The 24,166-nt window shown below is 44.0% G+C and overlaps 2 protein-coding genes across 7 annotated transcripts in view; both read left to right on the forward strand.

Annotated features, from left to right (window-relative positions):
- The first annotated feature begins 1,518 nt into the window (after window positions 1-1,518).
- nid1a (nidogen 1a) lies at window positions 1,519-14,768 on the forward strand. Its single transcript, XM_035606364.2, has 20 exons — window positions 1,519-1,892; window positions 3,699-3,989; window positions 4,067-4,293; window positions 4,409-4,713; window positions 4,861-5,001; window positions 5,509-5,760; window positions 6,022-6,222; window positions 6,393-6,626; window positions 6,814-6,951; window positions 7,465-7,593; window positions 8,052-8,195; window positions 9,605-9,724; window positions 10,181-10,408; window positions 10,555-10,727; window positions 11,460-11,586; window positions 11,669-11,840; window positions 12,323-12,480; window positions 12,565-12,688; window positions 13,438-13,550; window positions 14,199-14,768. The coding sequence occupies exons 1-20, from the start codon at window positions 1,689-1,691 to the stop codon at window positions 14,312-14,314; spliced, it is 3,597 nt and encodes a 1,198-aa protein (XP_035462257.1). The 5' UTR covers window positions 1,519-1,688; the 3' UTR covers window positions 14,315-14,768.
- A 1,075-nt stretch (window positions 14,769-15,843) lies between these two features.
- Window positions 15,844-24,166, forward strand: part of lyst (lysosomal trafficking regulator) — a 52,848-nt gene continuing 44,525 nt past the window's right edge. For 4 of the 6 annotated variants that reach the window (XM_047334852.1, XM_047334849.1, XM_047334850.1 and 1 more), the window contains exons 1-2: window positions 15,844-15,946; window positions 17,200-17,460. Coding sequence is in view for 3 of the 6 variants with exons in the window: in XM_047334849.1 (XP_047190805.1) it covers window positions 17,380-17,460 (81 nt within the window). In the remaining 3 variants the exon portion in view is untranslated. Of the gene's footprint in view, window positions 15,947-17,199; window positions 17,461-20,014; window positions 20,223-24,166 lie in introns of those variants that run through there. The other 2 variants (XM_047334853.1, XM_047334851.1) reach the window with 1 other exon arrangement.

Below are 24,166 nucleotides of genomic sequence, written 5' to 3' on the forward strand. Positions count from 1 at the left end.
TGGAATTTTTTTAATGAAACAGTTAGTACTTATCAATGGCCGGTACATGGTGAAATCTGTGCCAATCTTCACGTCTGATAAGTCTCGGCCTGAACACATCTACTGGATAAAATTCAGTTTCACTCACAGCATCACCTAGTAGCAACAACAAATGTGTGCTTTTAACCTTTGGCATCCTCCTCCTAGCGAGTTGACCGTATCCACTTCACATGTGGTCAGAACAGCCTTGAGACCTTGATAATGTTTCATTGTGAATATTGAGAGATTTCTCAAAGTGGCTTCGCCATGGCAGCGTGGGAAATTTCCATCCTTTGCTATTTAAATTCAAGTGTCGTGACCGGACTCCACACGGTCAGCTCTTAACCAAATTTCACACATTTGCTGAGAGTCCCACTCTGAAGGCATGTACAGGCCAAAATTGATTTTATAGTCATAGTGTGACCTACTGGCAACAGGAAGTTATAGTTTGAATACTTACAGGTTATTCAGGTCTTGCTCAAATTTAGTCAGTTAACTCTTAAAACCTTGATGATGGAATATTGTGAAGTACCTGAGTTTTCCTCCTGTGGTATCGCACGCCGTGGACTAGAAACTGTCGTACCTTGGCCCAAAAGATCTCTCTGTCACACGTTTGATAAATGTCCATGCTCATAGCGCAACCTACTGGGAACAGGAAATATACATTTCTTACTTTTTCATCATGTGAGGATCAAGATTGTCCATACAAAATGTAGTGGACACCTTGGCTTCAATTTGAAGGTGATTGATCTTATTCTCCTTTTCAATATACACAATTATGGACCACAAGTATTGGTCAAGAAGACATTTTATTCTGATAGCATTACACAAAGGGCCAGAGGTCAACAAAAACCATTAGGGAATAATGGGGGGACCGTGAATACCCATATTAAAATGTCATGGAAATGTGGCCAACAGTTGATGACTGAACCACAGTGTTGGACGGCTGACTGACCGTCCGTTAGTGGGGCAGAAACAGCTCCAAGTTGGAGCATATTACCAGCATGTCCCTCATTATCCCAGCTGGAGTGGAGTCTGATAGCCCCAGGGGCGGGCCTCACATGATTAGTGTATGGTACAGTGCTCCGTGATATTGTCCTTTACATAATGTTTCAGTCAAACCGGCCATGAGGCTCTGTTGCCGGTAACTGGTCCATGCTGTGATGTCTGTGCTCTGCTGGCCCCTTGGCCTGTATCCAAAAACCTGGCAATACAGCTCCGGCGTTGTCCCTCTGAAGGCCCTCCGACCTCCCACACAGTGGCCCCTGAATCATAATACCTTATCATCCAAACAGAGCCGGCTGCTTCCCACTGTATTGGCAACACTGGAACAATGAGCTTGAAGACATTTAAATAAAATGATATGATGTGAAAGTGGCCTCAGACGGCCCCTATAACGCCTGCCATGCGCAATCACCGTTGCCAAATTGACCCTCATCATGTCAGCCTGCATCGCTACAGGAGTTTGTGTTAGGTCGAACGCTGGAGTGGAAGTACAGGCAACCTCTCAACGTGGTTGCACGAAGGCAGTCCTCGGCGCCCCTCTCAACTCCGCCCCAACTCCCTCAAACTCTGACTGAACTTTCTCCTGGAGGAGCCAGTGCGTCACTGTCCCACGACCTGGCTCGGACAAGACGCGGCACCGCTCGACTGACGCTGGAACGCGAACAATGGGTCGGCAGGAGCGAGCGTGGCTCGTCTGTGCGAGCTTCCTCGGACTCGTGGCCTCGGTGCGAACCGTGACGAGGGGCGAACTTTTCGCTCACGGTCCGAGCGCAAGAGACCAGCTGCTGGAGCCGGGGACGGACCAGACGCACCGACTCGCACTGCAGAAGCCCGTGTTGTTCTATGATGGCACTTTCGACAGCATCTTTGTAAGTTAACCAGTTTCTATCGAAGTGTTTGTCATATTAAGACAACGCGAGGGAGTCGCTGGTCAGGGTGGTCAAGCCATGCATCTTGCGCAATTGCGCATTGCGCATTCCCTGGAAACGCTATACGTGAAAAAGGGGTCAGCGGTTACAACCCAGAACAATACATGGAAATAGCTGAATGTATCTGGCAGGGTATGACTTTTTCTTTTTTTCACACCGGAACATTCTCAAATATTGATTTACTTATCAGAGAGGTTGCTCTATCTATGTTGAATGTATGTTTGCGAGCATTCTTGCAGCACCCCCCCACCCCCCGAGGTTTATCATTTTACTGTTGACACAGAGACCAAAGTTCTGGGGGGAATCTTATTTTGTAATCCATTCCAAAACAACTATCAGTGTCACATAACAGTGTGGTCACTGAGAGATGCTCATTTGACCCAGGAGGTATTGTTCACACCCTGCAGCATCTAAATAAAGTGCTGCATGTAAAGCCTGCAAACTTTGTCTGTAACATCATGAAGGCGTGAAGACTTCATTTGGTTTGTTGTTGTTCCTGCATGGAGCTTGTAAATGACTTGGGGGGGGGGCAATAGCAACATTTAGCTGAAAGTTGCACCATTGTGTCGGACAGACAAACAGTCCTTTATTCCCCGTGATTCTCCTTTTCAAAGAAGAGTGCTGCATCCCTCTTTTAATTGTGCTGCAGTTGGATAACATCAGAGAGTACCCATGTACAAAATGATTTACCTTGAAAGGCGCGAACTCGACATTGGCCAAAGTCTTGCTTATTATTTAAAAGTGATGAAGCAGTACTCAATATTTCTATTTGACAAAGAATGAGAGCTTTCATTTCTCAAGATGTGACCAGTCTTATCGGCCGACATCACTGTTAAAAGACGACTTCGTTCTTCTTAGCGAGCTGTAATTTATGGAGCATTGACATGCCCAGTCTCACCCAAGACGTCACGGTTAACAGACGGGCCTGAGGTTGAGCATAAATATTTAATTCCTTGTTATAATAATAAGTCAAGGGGGGTTTCCCCCAACTGTTGACTACCTAAAAGTTATCAGCCACCACCACCACAGCATTTTTCTCCACTGCAGTCAGATGGCCTTAAGATTTTTTGTCTTCTAACAATGTGTCTACCCTGAACAGGGCACAGACAGTTTCACACCAAACATGGGGGGGAAAAAAATCATTTTCTCCAATCATTAGGAGGTTTTATTAGCTCCTCCTTGAGTGTGATTAAGTCTATTATCTCTCAGAATCAGAATCACTGATCATTTTCCCAGCTCTATCTTCCATTTTGACAGGAAGCTTCTGTAATGAAGATTAGTGTGCAATCTCTGGGTTCTCTGGGGCTGCTCGTCAGGGGCAAGGACAGGAAACAGTGGAATACGGGCCAGGAATAGTGCTCTTGTTTTCCCCCTGGTCAGGAAGTGGAGGAGCCCCATGTGCAGTGTGTGTGTGTGTGTGTGTGTGTGTGTGTGTGTGTGTGTGCGCGTGTGCATGTTTGACATGAACTCAGGTTTTTCTTTTTTACAAGCCTCGCATGTGTTCAAGTGTGGAAAATCTGTGTTAGAAGGCATCTTGTTTGTTCATTAGTGCTTTTGTGGGACAGGGCAGCTGACTTGGATCATTACTCTAATGAGTTTGAAATAAGTATCAAAGTGGGTCAGACAGGACGGGGTTCGCCTCTGCTGTGACACAGTTCTGTTTGTTTCAGATAGAATAGTCGGTGTTACAATCATCCACTTCTTGCTCCCTGCCCCCCATTACCAACTCGTACTTTTTAATTTCAGATCAACACCAATGGTTTTGTTGCCACAGCAGAGCCGGCGAGTGAGTCGACATATCTTGGCAAAATGCCCCCAGCGTTTGGCATGGTCGCGGCTCTGCAAGGAGACCTGGACACGAGCGACGGCGTGGGGAAAGTTTTCTTCCGCCAAGACTCCAGTCCGGAAGTCCTGCGCCGGGCGGCCGAGCACATCAACAGAGCCTTCCCCGACGACGATGAAGTCGATCCCACCAATGCCGTGGTGATCACCTGGGTCGACGTCGCCACCCGCGAACCTCAAAGCAGAGACAAGAAGGTGAGCGCCACACGGTTATCCGAGTGAATTGGGGAGAAACTGGTGATTCACATCCTCTCTAATGTTTTATTACACAGAGAAACACCTTCCAGTTGGTTATTGCGTCCCTGAAGATCGCCTCATATGCCATCGTCCTGTACACAAGGGATGGGATACAGTTTTCCTCCACGCCTGCAGAAGACAGTAATGTGGTCATGCATGCTGGCTTTAGTAAGGGTTTGGTCCGGGGTTTCCTGTTTTCCAGTCAGGGCCCGTACTACCGCACCACCACTGATGACGAGGCATCTGTCAGGGCTTTAGCAGAGTAGGTCAACCAGTGTCCGTGACTTCCTGGCCAGTTTGACAATGATACAATGATAATGTTTCTGAAACAGTGAATTTAAAAAAACGTTTTCATCCCACAAAATCAACTCTTGTAGGGAAACCAACTCTGGCATGCGGGGTGTGTGGGTGTACGAGATTGGAACTTCTCCCTATTTTACCAATGTGGCTCCCGGTGAGGTCACTGACCTGCCCACTGAGGCCACACCACAGGGGGCCCCTGGCGGCCATGATGAGGCCATTGATGCAAGGAGGGCCACGTACACTGATGGACAGCAAGTACAGTACCCTCCTTACGAACCAGAAGGGGGGCAGATTGAAGTGCACCCAGTTCAGTACCGACCACATCAGCCTGAGGACCAAGAAGTGGTGGTGGTGGACGACACAGACATAAACGTAGATGGTGAGTCGACGTGTTATTTTCCTTCTCTATATTTAACACACAATTTAGAAAAAGATGATCCCAACTGTGTCGAAGGAATATAGGTTCAGATATAGTTAATCAATCGACTGTTGTTGTTACATTTTCACGGCGCTCTTTCCCCCCCAGTGTTCTCGTACAACCTTTGGACATGTGCGAACAGCAGGAATAAGTGCTCCCAGTTTGCTGACTGCAAGGACTACTCCAATGGATACTGCTGCCACTGCAGGCCTGGCTTCTACGGGAATGGGATACAGTGTGTGGCAGAGGGTACAGTTATGCTTTAAACGATCACTTCATTTGTGACATTAAAACTGTCATTATCAGAAGGAGAGAAATGAGTTTAGTTAAAATGCATGAAATGTGTGTAGATGACAAGCTTAACGCATAAAAGTTTATATATATATTGCAATGTTTTTTCCATTGTAGACCAACCAATTTACCAAAAAGGTTAATCCTATTTCTTCCATTGTAGACCAACCAATTTACCAAAAAGGTTAATCCTATTTCTTCCATTGTAGACCAACGAATTTACCAAAAAGGTTAATCCTATTTCTATTACAGTTTAGATTAAGTAATCAAAGTGGTTAGCATTGCTTGCAAATAACGGTAAAAGAAGAAATCGCCAGGGTGTCTAGCTAACATCCCAAGCAACACACTCTAATGTCCAGGTTAGCTTTCAAAAAAGGAACAGTTCAACGTTTGAACCAACCAAACCACAACGTTTGGCCGCTCTTCTCTGTGACAGATTTTGATGGTTCTGGTTTGTTTTTGCAGGAAAGCCACAGAGGATGAACGGCAAAGTGCACGGAAAAGTGTATGTGGGCAACGCTCCTACTCCAGTGGAGTTCACCAGCAACGACCTCCACTCGTATGTCGTTGTAAATGATGGCCGATCCTACGTCGCCATCAGTGACATCCCGCAAGCCCTCGGGCCCTCCCTGCAGCCCCTGTCGGCCCTTGGTGCTGTGATTGGGTGGGCTTTTGCTCTGGAGCAGCCCGGCTTCAAGAATGGCTTCAGCATTATTGGTGAGGGGGGTAAAAGCCGCACTACTGCACGAGCAACATTTGATAATGTGACATTTACCAGCTCTTCTCAAGCTTCACATAATTAGAAAATGACAAAAGAGAAAATTCAGGAAGTATCTCTCCTCAGCAAATGTCAGCTGCAGTTTCACTCAGTGTCCAGCTGAATTCCCCTCACATTACCTCAGCTCACGCAGATGGTGGCAAGCCAAAGTTCATCCAGGGCCAGGGTCTTAAAGTTAACCTTTCCTCTGTCCTCTGAAGGGGGGGAGTTCACACGGCAGGCTGAGGTGACCTTTCTGCCAGGGAATGAGAAACTGTCCATCAGGCAGGAGTTCAGAGGCATCGATGAGCATGACCACCTGGTGGTGAAAACCAGCCTGGAAGGCCGGGTCCCCGAGGTGCCTCAAGGATCCACTGTGCAGATCGGCCCTTACTCTGAGATCTACCAGTACAGCAACAACTGTAAGCAACCGTTCAAACTGATATTTTTTTTTAAAACTTAAATGTATCTTGGTTGTTTCTCCAATCTTTTGCCACTTTATGTCAATTCCAGCTTTTGAGGTCATAACTGAACCCTTACTAAGTGAATATTGAGAAATCAATACTCTTACCTGTCCCGTCTTACTTTCCAGTGATCACCTCATCCTCCACCCGGGACTACGTCGTGAGCTTGCCCGATGGCTCCACTGACACCAGGACGCATCAGTGGCGTCAGACCATCAGCTTCACGAGCTGCCAGCATGACGTGTCTGCAAGAGACACGAAACCCACCCAGATGCTCAGCGTGGACCAGGTCTTTGTCATGTACGACGCTAATAATGAGCTCATCCGGTTTGCCATGAGCAACAAGATCGGGGACGTCAATGGTGAGGTCAAGGAGGTCATTCTTGTCTTCCTGTTTGAGCCTGAGCTCACTTCCTTCCTGCAGTACAACACTCAAACCAAAAGATGGTTTTACTAAAAGTTAGGGCTGTTAACTAAAAAGTATTTCTTGTGGAAAGACACAAGTTAATCGTTAAGTAACAACACTGTTCCGCATCTTCAATTCTTAAGGGGGGCAGCCACAGGAAAACCCATGTTTCACAGGAAGACACGGCTGTGACACCAACGCTGTTTGCCGACCTGGGGAGGGAAATCAGTTCACCTGCCAGTGTGCTGCTGGCTTCAATGGTGAAGGCCGCACATGTTATGGTAAGAATAACATATGATATAATACATGTTTCCATTCCAATAAAGTGGATGTAAAAGCCTCTTGATTGTCTCCACTGATGTGGTTTCTGCTTTCAAGTAAATCGCCAAGCAAAGCCTTCCTTCCTGGGGAACTGCGTAATGGCCAATTAGCAGAGGGACTCCCACATGGAAAACAAAGTGTCCCATATTCCAAGACTAGTTTAACACAAGCAGGATCTCCCCATTCCCAGCCCATGTTCTATAGGACCGTGGATCCTTTGCATTTGAGATCAGACAGGAAAGCTCACAGAGTCACATACAGTAGAGCGAGGAAGGAAGCATTTCAGACAGATGCTATCTTGAAACATTTGTAATTAGGAAGTCTCATTATGCTCTCTCTCGTCTGATCCCCCGACATCTGATAGTGAAGGGCGCTGATGTGACAACATCCAGACTTCAGAACGCCACCCAACTCAAACTTGGACCTGATGTGAGCGTTATTAGCATATGATAATTGGCTCTTCTCTTTCCCAGACATTGACGAGTGCAGAGGCGATCCTCAGATCTGTGGCTTCCATGCTATCTGCAACAACCAGCCCGGGACCTTCCGCTGTGAATGTGAAGATGGCTATCAGTTTGACAGTGATGGGCACACCTGCATTGGTAAGTGGTGTTTGTGTGCTGTCACGTATAATTACATATTTCAGAAATCCCACCTTGTGCTTGGGGTGTACAGGTTGTGACATAAACTGTCATAAAATGCAAAAAAATATTAAGAAGACCAGGGTGAGCACGTGTATATATATATATATATATATATATATATACACACTTATCACAAGTACATATACATACCTTTGAACCAACTGGGGTGCAGTAACATTATCATTTAGCAGATTATCTAGTAGAATGATTGTCTGTCTGTCTGTGTGTGTGTGTGTGTGTGTGTGTGTGTGTGTGTGTGTGTGTGTGTGTGTGTGTGTGTGTGTGTGTGTGTGTGTGTGTGTGTGTGTGTGTGTGTGTGTGTGTGTGTGTGTGTGTGTGTGTGTGTGTGTGTGTGTGTGAATTTGTGTGTTTGTTCAAAGTTAAAGATTTTTTTTCACTCTCCCTCTCCTCCTCAGAGGTGAGCCGACCCACTGACGCCTGTGAAGAAGGCACCCATACCTGTGACAGTCCCGAGCGGGCTGAGTGCAGCTACACCGGAGGCTCATCCTACATCTGCTCCTGTCTGCCAGGCTTCATAGGAGATGGTAGAATCTGCCAAGGTACTGCACGGAGACACTGAATATATGCGTGTGCTGAAGAGCGACCATGGGAACTAACTGCTCTCAGTCTGTAGGCTACAGATAGTGGGCCTCGTAGGAATACAGAACATTAATATCAGTTATTATCATGGCATTAGATTTAAAAGACCATATCAGTAGTTTGCATTTCAGAGTTCAGTGTAAAAATCAACGTACACACTTGAAACTTGCTTTTGACAGTTAGTATACAAGTTCACAACAAACATATTTTCACGTCTGATTTGTATCGTCCTTTGATAATGCATTTTCAGGCAGGGACTCCCTCTCCTCTCCGATATTTATAGAACGTACATTGTTACGAACAATCAGTTAATACACTAATTCCCTAAGAAAAACCATTAGAAGCGGATTATCTCCATTCTATTTCCCATGATAATTAAATTTTAAGAAGTTGTCAATGTTGGTTTTTTTTAATTTACTCACGTGTCTGCTTATCATCTCGCCTTCTGTAACATTTAGTTTTCATTTTGTGATTGTTTTAATTTGAAGGTTAATATATGTAAACAGTGTGCCTAAAAATGACATGACCTCCTGCTGCTGCACACTGCTTACACTAAATTATAGATAGCAGCCTTTAAATTAAGAGCAAGGAGAAATTAAATGAGCAAAAAATGCTTGTAAGTAAATGATCTTTGAGTTCATTAAGGAATACTTGAAATGCAAATGTAATGTTTTAATAAATTCATTATAGTGATTCATGATTGATAATTGATCATGACAAAATATATCAATATTCCAGTTGACAGCGTTCATGTTTTCAGAGAATCGTCGTAGAGAAAACATAAGCAGGACATTGTGCAAATGATGAGATTTTTGTAGCTTCTGGCAATGAAAATGTTGCTGGAGACGTTTCCTCAAATCTCCAGCATCCTTTGTTTAACTTTCAAAGAGAGTTTTCAAATCTTCATCATCCTCATGTGATGCTGATTAAGTTCAACAAAAACAGAAGTCAAAGCAGTGGCTCTCTTGGTGTTTTGATTCAGTCATTAGTCACATGGTTGGTGCTAGTCATGTGTGTAAACGGGAAATAAACTGTAAAGTCCTAAAACACGAGTATTCAAATCAAACACGGGGAGTTTAAGGCTGGAATTATGAAAACGTCTGCTCAGGACTGGGGGAGGTGAAATTGGTTGCATAATACATCTGCAGCAGTTGAACAGTGAACCATAAAAAGCAGATGGGAGGTCCAGAGTGGGTGTGAAGTGTTTTTGGACGGTTCTCAGTAGCACTCATTCATAGTTTCCGTTCTTTGCTCGATGTTCTACTGCCCAGACCAAAGAGGAGACATTGAAAGTACATTCAAAAGATATTATTCGTTCACGATGTGTCTTCTCTGTCCTCACTCACCCTTTTTGTTATTCTGCCTGAAGACATAGATGAATGCCAGCCAGGCAGGTGCCATCAGGATGCTGTATGTCAAAACACCCAGGGATCATTTACCTGCCAGTGCAGGCCGGGTTACTATGGCGACGGCTTGTCCTGCTTTCCAGGTAAGTGTGTTGGTGTGCTATCGCTTTCTGGCAAGCGAAGCCAACATCCTACTCGTACAGAGCGTCGCCGTTTTGTATTCAGCCCGTGCTGCTACGAGTTCATTTTGGGTATCGGTCGTGGGAGTTCAGACAGGTAACGGTAATATTCATCTTTAATGTAGTTGTATACACAATGATAGAAAAATGGAAAACGGATCATTTTCATTCATAGCATTGTTCACTGCATTGTTTATTTCACTTGGAAATGAGCTGCTCGCCAGAGTTCCAGCTGGAACCTGTTTTTCATTTTCTTCTGGATAGCAAAAGGAATTTGTCATACCCAAAGGTATAAGGGATTGGGGAGTTTTTGTGTTGCTGAATTTAAAGCAGAAGACAAAAGGGAATGTAAATTACCTTACGAATAGATTTGTGCAAATCGACCCGGGGTATTATGATTAACTTTTTTTTTATCCTCAGGGAGGACAAAGACCCAATGTGAGAACCACAGAGACGGTCTCCAAGGTGTGATAGCGTCTGGTCCACGGGGGCCCCGGCCTCCCGTTGGACAGTACATCCCTGCATGCGACGAGAACGGCGCCTACGAACCAATGCAGTGCCACGGCAGCACGGGACACTGCTGGTGCGTCGACCGAAATGGACAGGAGATCTCTGGGACTCGGTCGGGACCAGGCAGCCGACCAATGTGTGAGTCAATCACACGTACTCGACACTTTACAACAAGAGTCGACAACAGGAGAGTGCGCAGACAAAGAGCTTGACAACTGTGTAACCTGCCACAAATACAAAAAGAAAAGAAAAAGATTCGATTTTTCTGCGTTTGTCTAACGAAGGTATCGACCATAGTGGTGGGAAACCCCCTGTAGGACCTGACACTCGACCCGATGTCCACCCCCTGCCCCCAGGAACCCACCTGCTGTTCGCTCAGAGCGGCAGGATAGAGCACGTCCCGCTGGAGGGCTATGACATGAAAAAGGACGATGCCAAGGCTGTCCTCCATCTCCCTGTAAGTTTTCCTTGAGATATACCTGTCTTTTAGAGAGGAGGCTCTAAAAAAGCTTGTGTGGGTTTTGTATGATTCATTTTATCTGTAGATTGTTTGTGGTTTGAACCATTTGCCAGAAGTGTGTAAATAACATGGTTATCATGTCAACAATTCATGTTTCCTCTTACAGCTATATATTTCTGAGAGATATTTAAGAGGCTCTTCTGTTTAATGTAAAGGTCCTAGGTTAAAATGTGTTTTATGACATATGGTAAAAGGCAATATTTTACTGTTTTCATTTGCATTTGTCATGACAGACCAATGCTAAGATTTTAGCACATGACCACAATGCAGCTGGTAAGTTTAAGAAGACGAAAACAGACACAATGTCAAGTCAGGATTATTTGGAATGTCTGATCATGTTTGCATTCTGACTCTGCGATTTCGCCCCATCTGCTTCATGCATTCAAGGCTTGCACTTTATTGGAGGCACATGGTGACATTCACACTAATTGCTAACATCAGTCCGACATCTTAGGAATTGCGAGCTGCATTTTTTGTAACGCTGATTCCGAAACCAGCTGGCCCCGAGTCTGGCTGACGTGCTCACGCTGAGTATGTGGCTCTGTTTGTTTGGATTTATGTCTAGACGTTAATGTCAAAAAAAACACATCTGCTCCGTGTCTTTTATCCCAAACCCACTCTTGTTTGAACAGAGTGCACTTCAAAAATTGGTTGTTGACCCCTCCGCAGGAGAAGGTAATCATCGGCGTGGCCTATGACTGTGTGGAGAAAATGGTCTACTGGACAGAGATCACGTCTCCCTCCATCAGCAGGGCCAACATCCAGGGGGGAGAGCCCGTTGCTGTCATTAGATCGGGTAGCGTTACTGTTCACTCTTCAAATTGTCATAAAAGGAAGAAAGAAAGAAAACTCATGAACAACATGTAATCTCTCAACAGATTTGGATAGCCCAGAGGGCATCGCCATCGATCACCTGGGCCGAACTATGTTCTGGACAGATTCCGTGAAGGATCACATCGAGGTCTCCTCTCTGGACGGGTCCCAGCGTCGCGTCATCATAGACTCTGATCTCGTCAACCCCCGTGCTATCATAACGGACCCTCCAAATGGGTCTGTCAAAACCTTTTTTTTGTTCAACTGTACTGCCATAAGCAAATTTTAATCTTAAATACATCCCTTTTAAGACAGTACACATTTAAGGGAAGAACTCAACATTTTTGGGAAGTGCACTATATTCACTTTCTTGCTGAGAGTGAGATGAGAAGAGCGACACCACTATAATGTCTGTGTGCTAAATATGAAGCTGTCGCATAAAGAAAGCTGTTTACAGACTCAGGGCAAGAATACAGAAACATGTACAAACTACTTCTTTATATCTTTGTAAACAGCATAACAGTGAATCATCACTTTGGTACTCACATGAATTTTCGCAACAATTTTGAATAGCTACTGTTAAAGAGTAAAATGTAGTGGTAGAAGAGATATATATTATGTGAGTATGATCATGAACAACAGCATTTTAGATCTGTGCCATGTTGTTGTTAATTGTTCAGTTTAATAGTGCACTGATTCCAAAACCGTTCTCACAACAGTAATCTTTACTGGTGCGACTGGAACCGCGACGCTCCCAAGATCGAGACCTCTTACATGGACGGATCCAACAGGAGGGTGCTGGTTAAGGACGACCTCGGCCTGCCAAACGGCTTGACTTATGACTCGCAGAGCTCCCTGCTTTGTTGGGCGGACGCAGGTACTGCCGTCTCCAGACAGATGACTCATGTGTGAAATGATGTCTGCCTTGTGATCTGCATTAAGTGGAATCTCTCGCCTGCAGGCACACATAAACTGGAGTGCATGCATCCTGACCGGCGGGACCGCCGAAAGGTGATGGAGGGGATTCAGTACCCGTTTGGAATCACTTCTTATGGGAAGAACATCTACTACACTGACTGGAAGAGGTCTGACTCATTGTGTTATCATAAACTTCATGTAATATATTTATTTTTGTTTGTGTAATATGTTACTTAATACAACCTGGATTACTTTTGAATTATGACACACCGGAATTTGATGTTTATAAAGAGGAGCATCAAAGGGTTAATGCAGCCTTAATCCATGGTCGACTGTGCAATGTAAGTAACTCCAAATCTGTCAAGGTAGAGGAAGGAGAATGTGGGTCAGAGGTCAAAAAGCTCCCCACACTTCAAGCATGGGCCCTTGATGTTCTCCCAGACTCTCGGACACTCCCACCCTGAAACTGAGGAGCTCTCTTGCCATGCCGCTGATTCTGTATGTTAGCCACTACAAAAAGGCGGGGGTTGGGGCATCTGTGTTAGTGTGTGTGTGTGTGTGTGTGTGTGTGTGTTTGTGGGGTGAGGAGGCATCTTAAAAAGTGGCAGCTGCTTGCAATTTCTCAGCCTCAGCGTCTTAGAGTGACCTATCCAGGGCCTCTCTGTGATCTCACCAGGGCTGTAGCCTCGCTGGAGAAGGCTGAGAGGTGGTGGTGGTATTGGTGGTGGCGGGGGAGGTACACACTTCAACAGTGAACAGCAAACTATGTCGGTTATGGCTGAGAAAACCACCCTAACCCCTTACTCATTCTTGACGGACTTTATACAAAACACTGGGAGGCCGGATGCTGACATTTCTCAAGCCGGGGTAGTCCTGGTTTTCTCAACTCTTGCGCTCTTGATTGTGTTTACAACAGGGATGCCGTGGTCGCAGTAGATCGCTATGCTGCAACAGAGTCGGACGAGTTCCAGCCTCTGAAACGGACCAAGTTATACGGGATCACCACAGCCTATGCCCAGTGTCCTTCAGGTATTAAAACAATTATGGGGTTGCAACAGGACCATATGTTTATCTTAAAGACCTTTGGTGCTATTAAAGTTTTGACTTTGTTCTAAACTCTTGGGATGTGGAAAAACATGTTTTAATGCCTGCAGTAATCTTTGTATCACATCTGATCCAGATGTGCAGACCCACTAAGTAGCCATTCTAAGAAATACTGTAGCCTGACCCGTGTTCATGGTTTATAATCCATTCTCTTTGCTCTTTCACGACCTAGCAGGCCAGTACCATGACCTCTGTGCCCTCCGTGAAGCATTTTAAGAGCAGTTTGCAAACCAGAAAAATCGCGGGTTCACTCCTCGACCTGAACGTAGCGGGAGGAACAGCTAGTGTTCATTATTTAGTGAAGGGATGACTGATGTTTTCTGTGCAGCACCAGGCCTCATCCTCCCTTCTCGATAAGGCAGCATGTATAAAGCCAGGGAATGTGGAGCCAAGGGAGAGGGGCCTCCGACATCTGGAGTTTGCTATGTGTTTCTTTTAAGTATGCATGTATCTGTTAAACAAATAGTGAAGAGGCTTTCCTGCTGTTCCTTGCCATGGTGGCTTATGATTTATACAAATGCCCTTGGATATCCTGCATCGATAAGAGTTTGTATATTTTTCTCCTTCCGCCAGGACAAAACTACTGCGCCGTGAACAACGGGGGCTGCACTCACCTCTGTTTAGCAACACCGACAGGCCGCTCCTGCAAGTGTCCCGGCAACGCAGCGGGCGCAGGCTGTGTGGAGTGAGACAGTGGGTACTGACGCGAGGCGGCTGAGAGCTGACACTGTTTGGATGTTTGACCGCAAATTAGGAGCCACTCAGCATTACTAAACTATAGCTGCTGAAAAATGCCACTGTAAACCAGAAGTGAACTTACTGTGCCTTTTATTTCTCAGTGTTAAGCTCATCTTCATTTTTTTTACATTACCCGTTGACCTTATTAAATCACGTTTTGCCTTTCAGAATTGTAAATATAAACACTTTTATGTTGACTTATTTCCTGAGTGCACATAAACTGAGAATAAAGCTCAAGGGATACATAATTTAATGTGAAATACATCACAGCAATGCGGCATGTTTGGATTATCCCATAGGTTGTCTGGTGGAAGAATTTGTGTGGAATAGGACTTTAAGTGTCTGTACAAGCTGGTGGGATGAGTTTACATGCTGGGCAACAAAAGAATAAACATTTTTCCAAAATGTTGGCCTGCCGTGTCCGTGGCTTTGGTATAATAACAGCGACATCTTGTGTTTGATTGTGTGTATTACAAATACACATAAGACGTGATGATGCACAAGTTGCGGAAGGATTTAGTTAATGGCACATATGGGTTGAATAATGACCAGACTAAGGCATACTATGTATGTGTGAAAATATAGACTATCTAAATATTTATAAGGTCACATTTATTGACCATAGAGACACGTCAAATTAATGACTAAGTAAAAAAAAGGTTAGCACCTATTATAGCAACTCATTGTTATTTGTGGATTATTGTTAAATGTTGTGTGGTGGTTTAAGTAGGGAAGGTTCTCTCTCCTGTGACTTTCAACTGTGAGTTATTACTACACGTACAAATAGGGATAAGCACGTTTAATTTTCTAACTCAATACGGTCTTACATTTTGCCCCATCTATACAAGAAACCACTAGATATACAGTTGAACTGGGCTACCAGTTTATTTATTTATTGTAACTTTAACTGGGAATTCCATCGGATTTACACAGGGGACACAAACGCACCACTGTTGCCATAACGCACGGCGTTGATTGATTGGGGAATTAGCAGCGTGTTGTCCAATGGGAAGCTAAGCAGCAGTCTGAAGGTACGTCACCAGCCGTGAGCGCCCGGCAGAATACGCGGTGTGTCGGCCCTCAATCTTGTCTGCGAGGACACTTTTTTTCCCGGCCAACCACTAAAATAGATACATTTACCTACTCGCAAAAATCATTTTCGAACATGAGACATTGTTACCATGTTTAGTTTCATCAGAGGAACAACAATTCACTTGTAGTCACGCAGCATTTGCAGTTATCCGTACAAGTTAGCGGCATCTGTGGTCACTCCACAACATTCTCTATCAAAACTAAAAACTAGGGAAATATGTGATTTTCACCAAAATTCTGTTTGAATTCCCCAAACCATCACAAATTCAACATGTCACTTACAAAGTTAACGCGACATCCAACCGAAACTATTTCCTCGGGGTTCTGAGTCAGCCGTTGACATTCTAGGCGTTAGCAGTCAAGGAAAAGGGGCGGTAATGTGTAAGTCTTGCAGTCGTCGCCGAGGGCTTAAACACACAAAGCACACACACTCTAGTCTGCCGGACGGAGGCTGACCATCATTAGCTGTCTTTAATTTATGGGAAACGAAGGTATGTAATTCTTCGCCCTTGGATCTTGACGGTATGAATTAAATGAAGATGTGTTGGTAGCCGGACCTTGTATTTCTGTTGCTGAGCACCCGAAACGACGCTGTTCGCTTCTCTCCGCTGCACAGTTTTGACAGCTGCCACACAGGACGATGCGATGCTACAAGCAGCATAACAGCTAACCGTATGGTGATCTACAAAAGAGCCGCAACTCCCTAATAGGCATTTCATTAATTGAAGTGGTTTGTAAATATCGTCGGGAGTAGCGACTCCGAGGCCAATATGGCATTTATGCGGATGTTTTGGGGTAAAATGTATCGTGCTTTTTGCATACATGTCGTGCGGTCAAGCTAGCTACAACAACCGACGACTATCGAGCAGAACTTTCAAGATAAAACATTTATTGCAACGTTTTCTTATTAGTCTCAGATGGAAGTTAAAAAACATCCAAAATAAAATAGTAAATTAGACACATTGACGTTGTTGGTGGTCTGTAGTTTCTATTTATCGCATTATTTTATAAAATGGTAAAATATACTATGCATCAAAAGGTACATTAATTTATTTCCCAGAAAATATTCGTTTGGTGGCAATGAGGGGGTGAATAAAATAGTGTATTTCCTCTGAACATTTTTATTATTTTCGTGAAGTTTAATTTTAGAAATAAAAAAACTTTTATCAAAGCTTCGATTAATTGAAGGAAAACTAAAATAATAGTCAATTTGATCGTTTCCCCATGCATTAATATATACATGTGTGTGCGCGTGTGACATTATCACTTGGAAGATAACGTGATAGATGCGTGTGTTTAATAAAGTGGCACACAAAGCATTAAATGTGCTTTGAATAATCAAATTTTTGCTCTCATAAGGAAAAGTGTTGCTGCTGATCAAGTGAACATATTCATCAGCAGCGTAAAAGCCTCGTCGTCTAAGTGAGGTGCTCTTATCTTGAAAACGAAACCTAGAACCGGAAGTGAGTTGCTGCACTGTGCCCGGGTCCTTGGCGCGGCTCATGTCGGATACCTAGCTAGCCACCTAGCTACGCCGAGTGTGTCGCTCCAGTCCGTTTTGTTTTGGTAACGCTTCTCTGTGTCGAGCTCGTCTGGTTCAAGCTCCGGTCCAAGTCGCGTTCAAGCGCGTCGCACGCGGCCACCGGCATCTCCAGTGCGCGGATAGACGCCAAGGTGGCCATGTCAGCTGATTGTGTTTTGCTCACCCCCCCTCCCTGTGTGTGTACGTATTGTTTCTCTGCAGAGCCCCAATTTAAAAGTGTCCGAGCAGCGCAGTGAATCATGACTCTGCTATGAAAGACTCCGGGGCACATCCGGGGCACATCCGCTCACCTGGGGGACGAGGAGGGGAAACCTGACGAGGAGAGCTCTGTCGTTTCCTGACTTCGTCCACACTGGCGTTGGACCTGGAGGTGTGGACGACATGGCCGGTCTCCAGCAGACGGATCTGTCATACGCGTGGGAAAAGTACATGGACTGTCGGCTGCAAGGAGCCGATCTGCAGGTAGGGTGTGCTGGGGGGGTGGGGGTACAGGCTCAGCTCAGGGGTCTCTCTCTGGGTGCTGGTGATGCTCGCTGTCCAGGCACTGGGCCTGGTCAAGTCTTGAACATGGTTGTCTCGATCAATCTACAGACGAAAAAGTTTCCTTTCACCGTGTTGCAGCCACATTCACTTATTGAATTGAATACCCAAGGATTTAGAAAACGGAAACTCTTATTTGCTCACTACGACATAATGAGGTGAAGGGGTTTCAATTTCTTTAATTGACGTCACGGCATGGTCCGAATATTTAGTTTAGTCCTCGCTGCATCGGTGTCAGATTTGCTCGATTCCAAGCTGAATAAAAGGTCGTATCGTCCCAACAATAGCAAACATTGTTCCGATACATTCTTGTACTCTGCTCCTCGCCGTCGTTCAAGCAGCCTAAATCACTTGACTGTTCTCGTCCTCGCTGCTCCACGGCGAGCTGGAGCCGCACCAGCCCGTTGCAAAATGCTCCGCAGCCGTAGAGAAGTTCACAGTAACTCTCAAATGTTAACATTTGTGGAAAAAAGTGTTTGGACTAATACGATTTAGACCCTCCGAGAAAATTCAAATGAAACATCGGTACTGGGACATGCAGGAGACAGGATTTTTATAAGATTTTCTGCTCTAGAAATGGAGAACGTTGTTTGTCTTAAGACTTATTTTGTACAGGATTACATGTAATTGTATGGGTGAGGTAACCACTGGGTGGGTAGTCTTTCAGTAGATGTCATTCTGTAATTGTGGTAGAACTAAGAAGTAAAAATAACTCTACTTGGGGCTACTCCTGGAATCTTCTCTAGGATCCTGGATATCCCCCAGCTGCCACTTTTTGGAGCTCGAAATTTGAGTGATGCACAAGCCCGAGCAGCAGCAGCAGTAGCAGCAGCAGTGAGTCACTGTGGTGGAGGCAGGTGTGTAAACCACCGATTGTTTTTCGTTATTAAGTGTCGGGCAAGAGCCCTTATATGCTCTTGTGCAGCAGTGAGTTTCAGTGGTTCTCAAATCTGTGTCAGGCCTCTGCTGCTCTGCCCACTCCCATCCTGCTGTCAGAGAACTAACTGCAGCCGGATCACGAGACATGGATTAGCATCGGGCTGCAGGCCTGAGAATGATCTGACACACACACACACACACACACACACACACACACACACACACACACACACACACACACACACACACACACACACACACACACACACACACGGATGAGCTTATGTAGACATTAAGGCGGTCCATTATATTTGTTTGTGTGAGTAGTCCTTAACGGACAGACCTTCTTTCGTTTATGGAGTCGGTGGGCGCAGAGGAAGCCTGTGGGGTTTTGTCCTTCTTGGAAATTAATAATGGCTTACTTCCTCAATAGTCATCACGTCTGTGGCGGTTTATCACGCTTCACTGCTTCGTCAATCATGTCGGTGCGCGTTGGGATATCAGCTGTCGAGGTGGTGCCGACTTGTTCATGGTTGCCATGGTGCAACGCTTCGGATTGTATAAGGCGGACTCTGCCTTTCTATTAATGGTAACTTTTTTTGTCACTTTTTTTTAGCTGCGACGACCCCCTCGGGACGACTGTCGCCTTTGCAGTCATCGAAGTGTGTGTTTGTGCATGTGTGATGCAGAAGGACGGTGTGCACATCTGTACTCCCCAGTTTTTTCATACTTTGGCTTTCCCTCCTGATTGAATCTGATGGGAACACACAATGACAGGCTGTAGCGCCAAACATGCCGTCGTAGATGCTGTAGCACTGCTCGTACACCATACATTTCCCCTGCTCATTCTGTCCATCCCATTAGTGCGCGCATTATGGAGTACATTCGTACCATCTCCCCTTCAAGTGGCATCCTCTTGTCACTGTGGTCAGATTACAGGTAGACGTTACAAAGAAAGCTGCAACACTCAAAGACCCTGCCCTGCTATTCTCTGAGCATACGTGACAGTGAAATGTGTGTGGGGGCGAAAAGCAACCTGCTCCTGCAGTAACCAGTGAGGTACCACCTCCTCCTTCGTTTTTTTCATACTTTGCATTCTTGTTTCTCATTTCCCCCCGCCTTTCATCTGCATTTCTGTCAGCATTAATACTTCACTGGAATGTTTTTCACTTTTTTCAGTGGTTCATTGGGTGAGTGGGTCTAACTCTGACCTGTTCCTCTTTTCTGTTGTCTATTGCTTCTTTCATTCTGAGTTGATACTTTTGCAGAGAAAGCAGAAATCCTATACAGAGATTAGAGGGTTTACTTAATTGGTATTATAGCTTCTGTATAACTTTCTTATTTGCATTTCATTCTTAAGAACTACTTACTTACTGGGGATCTAAAAGCCCAGGGTCAGTGTGCTCTACAATAAAGGACATTTGCTTTGGGTACACTTGCATCAAAGTACTTTATCTATCTGTAGGGACACTTTTCATTCTGCTCAGTTCCTGACCAGGAACCAAGCGAGAGACCAGAATTTGTTGCTTGTGTATTTTTTTTTTTCAGTTTCATTATGAGCTAACAGGATGTTTCAAAACACTAAAGTGAGATGTTTGGAGGACTTCACTTTTTTTGTCTTGCAGTACTTAAGGGCTCAAAGCTAATTGATCTTGACTGGTGCTGCTTCGCCTTATATCACTTTAAAATTCAGGCGGTTGAAATCTTGAACTAATGTGAACTACTTTCCTTGGTCTAATTTAGCTCTTTGCATAAATGTCAATGGATGACGAGACATTTTGCTGCAGTGTGATCTGACTCATCTTGTAAGTATTACTCTGTCGCTACTCTCACATAATTTTTTTACGGTATATAATCCTGATGGGCTGTAATCGTAAATGTCCTTTTGTAAATACACTGTCACTTAATCGCTAAAGAACAGATACAGTGATTGTCAAAAACAGGACAACCTCCACCCACACTACTCGTCTTTAGCTTCCCTAAGCTCACGTTTGTGCTTTAGATTCCTTCTGTGGTAAAACCCCGAATGCTTGTCCAAACAAAATTGTCGAACTGCGCATAAAGGGAAAAAATGCAGTTAATACTAAGGAGGAAGTAAAGATGGCAGGGCAGGTTCACCTTCATCCTCAGAGTTTAATATTTGAATTGTCGGGGACTGAACAAAGTGAGATGCACCCTTCCTTTTTTTTCTTCTATGATATTTTGGTAAATCTGCACTGTGCACATTGTTTCCATGAGTAGGTTACCAGAGACAATATCCTGTGGTTTGTCTAGCATTCAGGTCAGGTGTAATATGTTTAACCGCTCTAAGTATCCAAAGTATAAATCATAATATGCATCTGTGCAACCAAGGGCACAGTAAAGTGGTTGAAAAAGTAATTGGTACTTTTATTTGGTCTCTCTTGTAATGGTCATATACAGCAGTGTAGTAAAAAAAATAAAAATCCTCTTGGTTTTCGTTTCCTTTTCATTCCAAAGGGTGGATGACAACAACTAACCCATATCCAGCATTTATTCAAATGCCTACGCTTACATAAAGTGTCACTTTTAAGGTTAATTTGTTATTTATTGAACGATAAAGTCCGAGTGGGAAGGTGGTCTCAAACTTCTGGGCCCCACTGTATGGGAATAGTATCAATCTGCAGAGACTAAAGGCAGCATTGGGTCTCAACAAAACAATAATGGCCGTGCAGTACATTGTATTATCGGCCTCATCAGCGAGGAATTAAGTTACATAAGAGCATTTTTGAAGAATTGTGGGACTGTTATTAACCGGCCGTCATGCTTCCACGGCTTGTAATGTCTAACCTCAAGTGAAGCCCGAGGTTTGCACAAAAAGCTCTTCTTTCATAACTTACCCAAACCATTCTCGGTCCATCTACTATGACAAAATCCGATTTAGCTTGTAAATACAGTATAGAGTTTTCAGTATGCAGAGATTATAGGACTTCTAATTTCAAAGCACATTTGTCGTCACATTAGTGCGATGAATCTGTTTATTTATTCCGCAGTAACTTTCCATTAACACTCCTCCACTTTTTAGCGAATCTCACCATGAATAATTGTTGCGCTGAGTGAAATTCAAGGGCTGCAGTCCAAACATAAAAAGTGTGCAGTCAGGCTTTGATCATGATGTCTTGTGATCATCACGCTACTCTGACCACAGGTTGTTGATCATGTTCATTTTAAGTAGTGGGATTTTCAGAATTTCTAGTTTGTTGTTGTGATCTGCTTCACCAATATGTCCTTGGTGAAGTGGCCTCCTTCGTCCTGCCGGTTGACCACAGGACATGTTTCACATCTGCATTTTATTGTTCCGCTCTTACTTTCAACCTAACTCTAACTGGCTCCGGTCTCCAGGGCTGTTCCAAACGCTCGGCTGAATGGATGAATAATTCATCTCTCTCGTTCTGGACTGAGTCTGGCTCGGACCATTGCTCTGCCTAAGCTTTTTCCACCATGTTATTTTGGCATGTTATTAAGTCAGATCTCCCCCCTCCCCCAAAAAAGGATAGCAGGCCACTCAGGAAGAGAGAGGCCAGCACAGTCTGGTTTGAATTGTAATTTTGACCAACACCAGCTTGTGCGCCATCTCTCTGTAATGAAAACAATGAAGTGGAGAGCGACACATTCTCATTTCCTGCACTGTGGCTGTGCTTGGATAAAGGTCACTGCTTGTGACGGTGTTGATCCGGCACAAACACAAACAACTTTTGATGGTGTTCTCTCGACATTTTTGCGGTAAAAAAAAGTTGTGTGAAGCAGCTCTGTGACTCTCAGGTTTTGAGGAAATGCGGAACGTTAGGGGCTCCTCATGATGCTCATAACCCAAATGTCAAATTAGATCAGTGGAGGATCTCAAACAGGAAAAAAAACATTGCATAACCAACGCCCCACGTCCCCTCTCACGAGGATAGGATCACATAGCTTTCACTGCCTCTGCCAAGTTGTAGTCTACCAATTATCCGAAGAGAGCTTGAGAGGAAAGTCTGTACCAGCATGGGTGACTCAGCCGTCAGACTCCCATGACTAGACCTCGCATGATCGCCGTGTTGGATAAAAACGGGTCACAGTTCGGGCTGGGAGATAAAACAATAACTATATTTATCAGGATGTAATTTTTTCTTCAGTAGCAATATAACAACTTCAAGATGTATCAATGAAATGTGTGTAGCTTGGCACTTCAGGGGCCATGCACAAGCATGGTGGGAGGTGTAATGTATTCAATTCAATCTTCTACCTCAGATTTGTGAAATAATTTTCTGCCCCATGAAGAAGAAAAGTTTAAAACCACAACTAACTGTCCGTTTTGTTCAGCTTTCAGTCAAAAGCATAAATCTGTCTTTTGATCTTGAACGAAAATAATGATTTTACATTTCTTATGATAATTATGAATTATTTACTGATAAGGAAATTCTTATCATAATAATAATTTTGACCGGATCGCCCAGCCACTCTGACCACATAGCGTTGGAAATTCAGCTTCAGTATTCAAGCATACATTCTTCTCATGTAGCCACACTCTAAAAAATGTTTTTAAAAAAAAACCCATTGAGTTTTGTATACAAATAAAACAAGTCTAATCTATTCCATTTTCTGAAAGGGTTTTCTTAAGTGTCATCATCAGGTGCGATGGTCTGTAGCTAAACCTGACCTCTGACCTTAGTGGACCAGTAAAAAAAAGAATAGAGAAAAGAGTATAAAGTATTAATTATCATTGGAAGTGTCCAGCACTTTCCTGAACGTCCATGACACACAGACCCTTACCAAACCAGTCTACACAATGCTGTTTTTTCCTAGTATACCAAGAGGGTTAAATCTGGTGTCTGTTGTGACGCCCCCGCACTGCTGCACTGGTATAAATGTGTTTTGCATCAAGCAGAGGTGAAGAGCAGTGATAATGATGGGGTAGGCTGCCTAAAAATGTTGGAACCATCTTATAAAATCAAAAAAAAGAGACTGATCGATGACAAGGACATACTGTATGTGTCGTATGCGCATCAACAGTGTTCGTGTAATTACTCTCACTGCCAGAAAGGGGAAGCAAAAGTTCCACACTGCTGTTATAGATGTGTAGTCGAGAAGCGAGTTAATTCTAGGAAAATACTATGGAAATCATATTATCTAACAAACAACCTAAACAACAAGTTGGGCACGTGACTATCACTATCATTGCCTGTCTGCTGTCGTCAGGCTAATTAAAAGCGATGTGGCAATATTGACCAGGAGTAATCCAACCTGTAAAAAGGAAAACCCAAAGAGAAGGGGAACAAAGGACAAAGGACCTGCAAAAAGAAAGTCATTTAACAAATGCAGGTATGGAGATGTAGGAGTTGTGCAAGTTTGGCTTCAGTCTTATGTTGAGGCTGTGGAGGTTAAGTTGAAATTGATATTCAAGGTTCAAATTTGATGAACAATATATTGAAATTGAGTTTCCTCAAATATTGCCTTTGGCATTTTGAGTGCAACTGTGTATGTGACAAAAGTAAAAGACATATCACAATAAAAATAAAATCTGAATAAGCTAAATGCAAAAATGACCATTCCCACTAAAAGATATATAAATAAATATCTATCAAAACAATTACTGTATGATTTTTAAAAAAAATATTCAGTCCCCATTGGTTAATAAGTTATTCTGTCAACACATCATAAAAGTATATATGTATATCTCTTCACGTATAACTTATGTCTCAACCACTGAGATTTTCTTGTGTATGTCGACGTTAGAAATGAGAAAATAAAGAAG

Source organism: Scophthalmus maximus, chromosome 10 (assembly GCF_022379125.1).
Source record: "Scophthalmus maximus strain ysfricsl-2021 chromosome 10, ASM2237912v1, whole genome shotgun sequence".
Taxonomy (NCBI): domain Eukaryota; kingdom Metazoa; phylum Chordata; class Actinopteri; order Pleuronectiformes; family Scophthalmidae; genus Scophthalmus; species Scophthalmus maximus.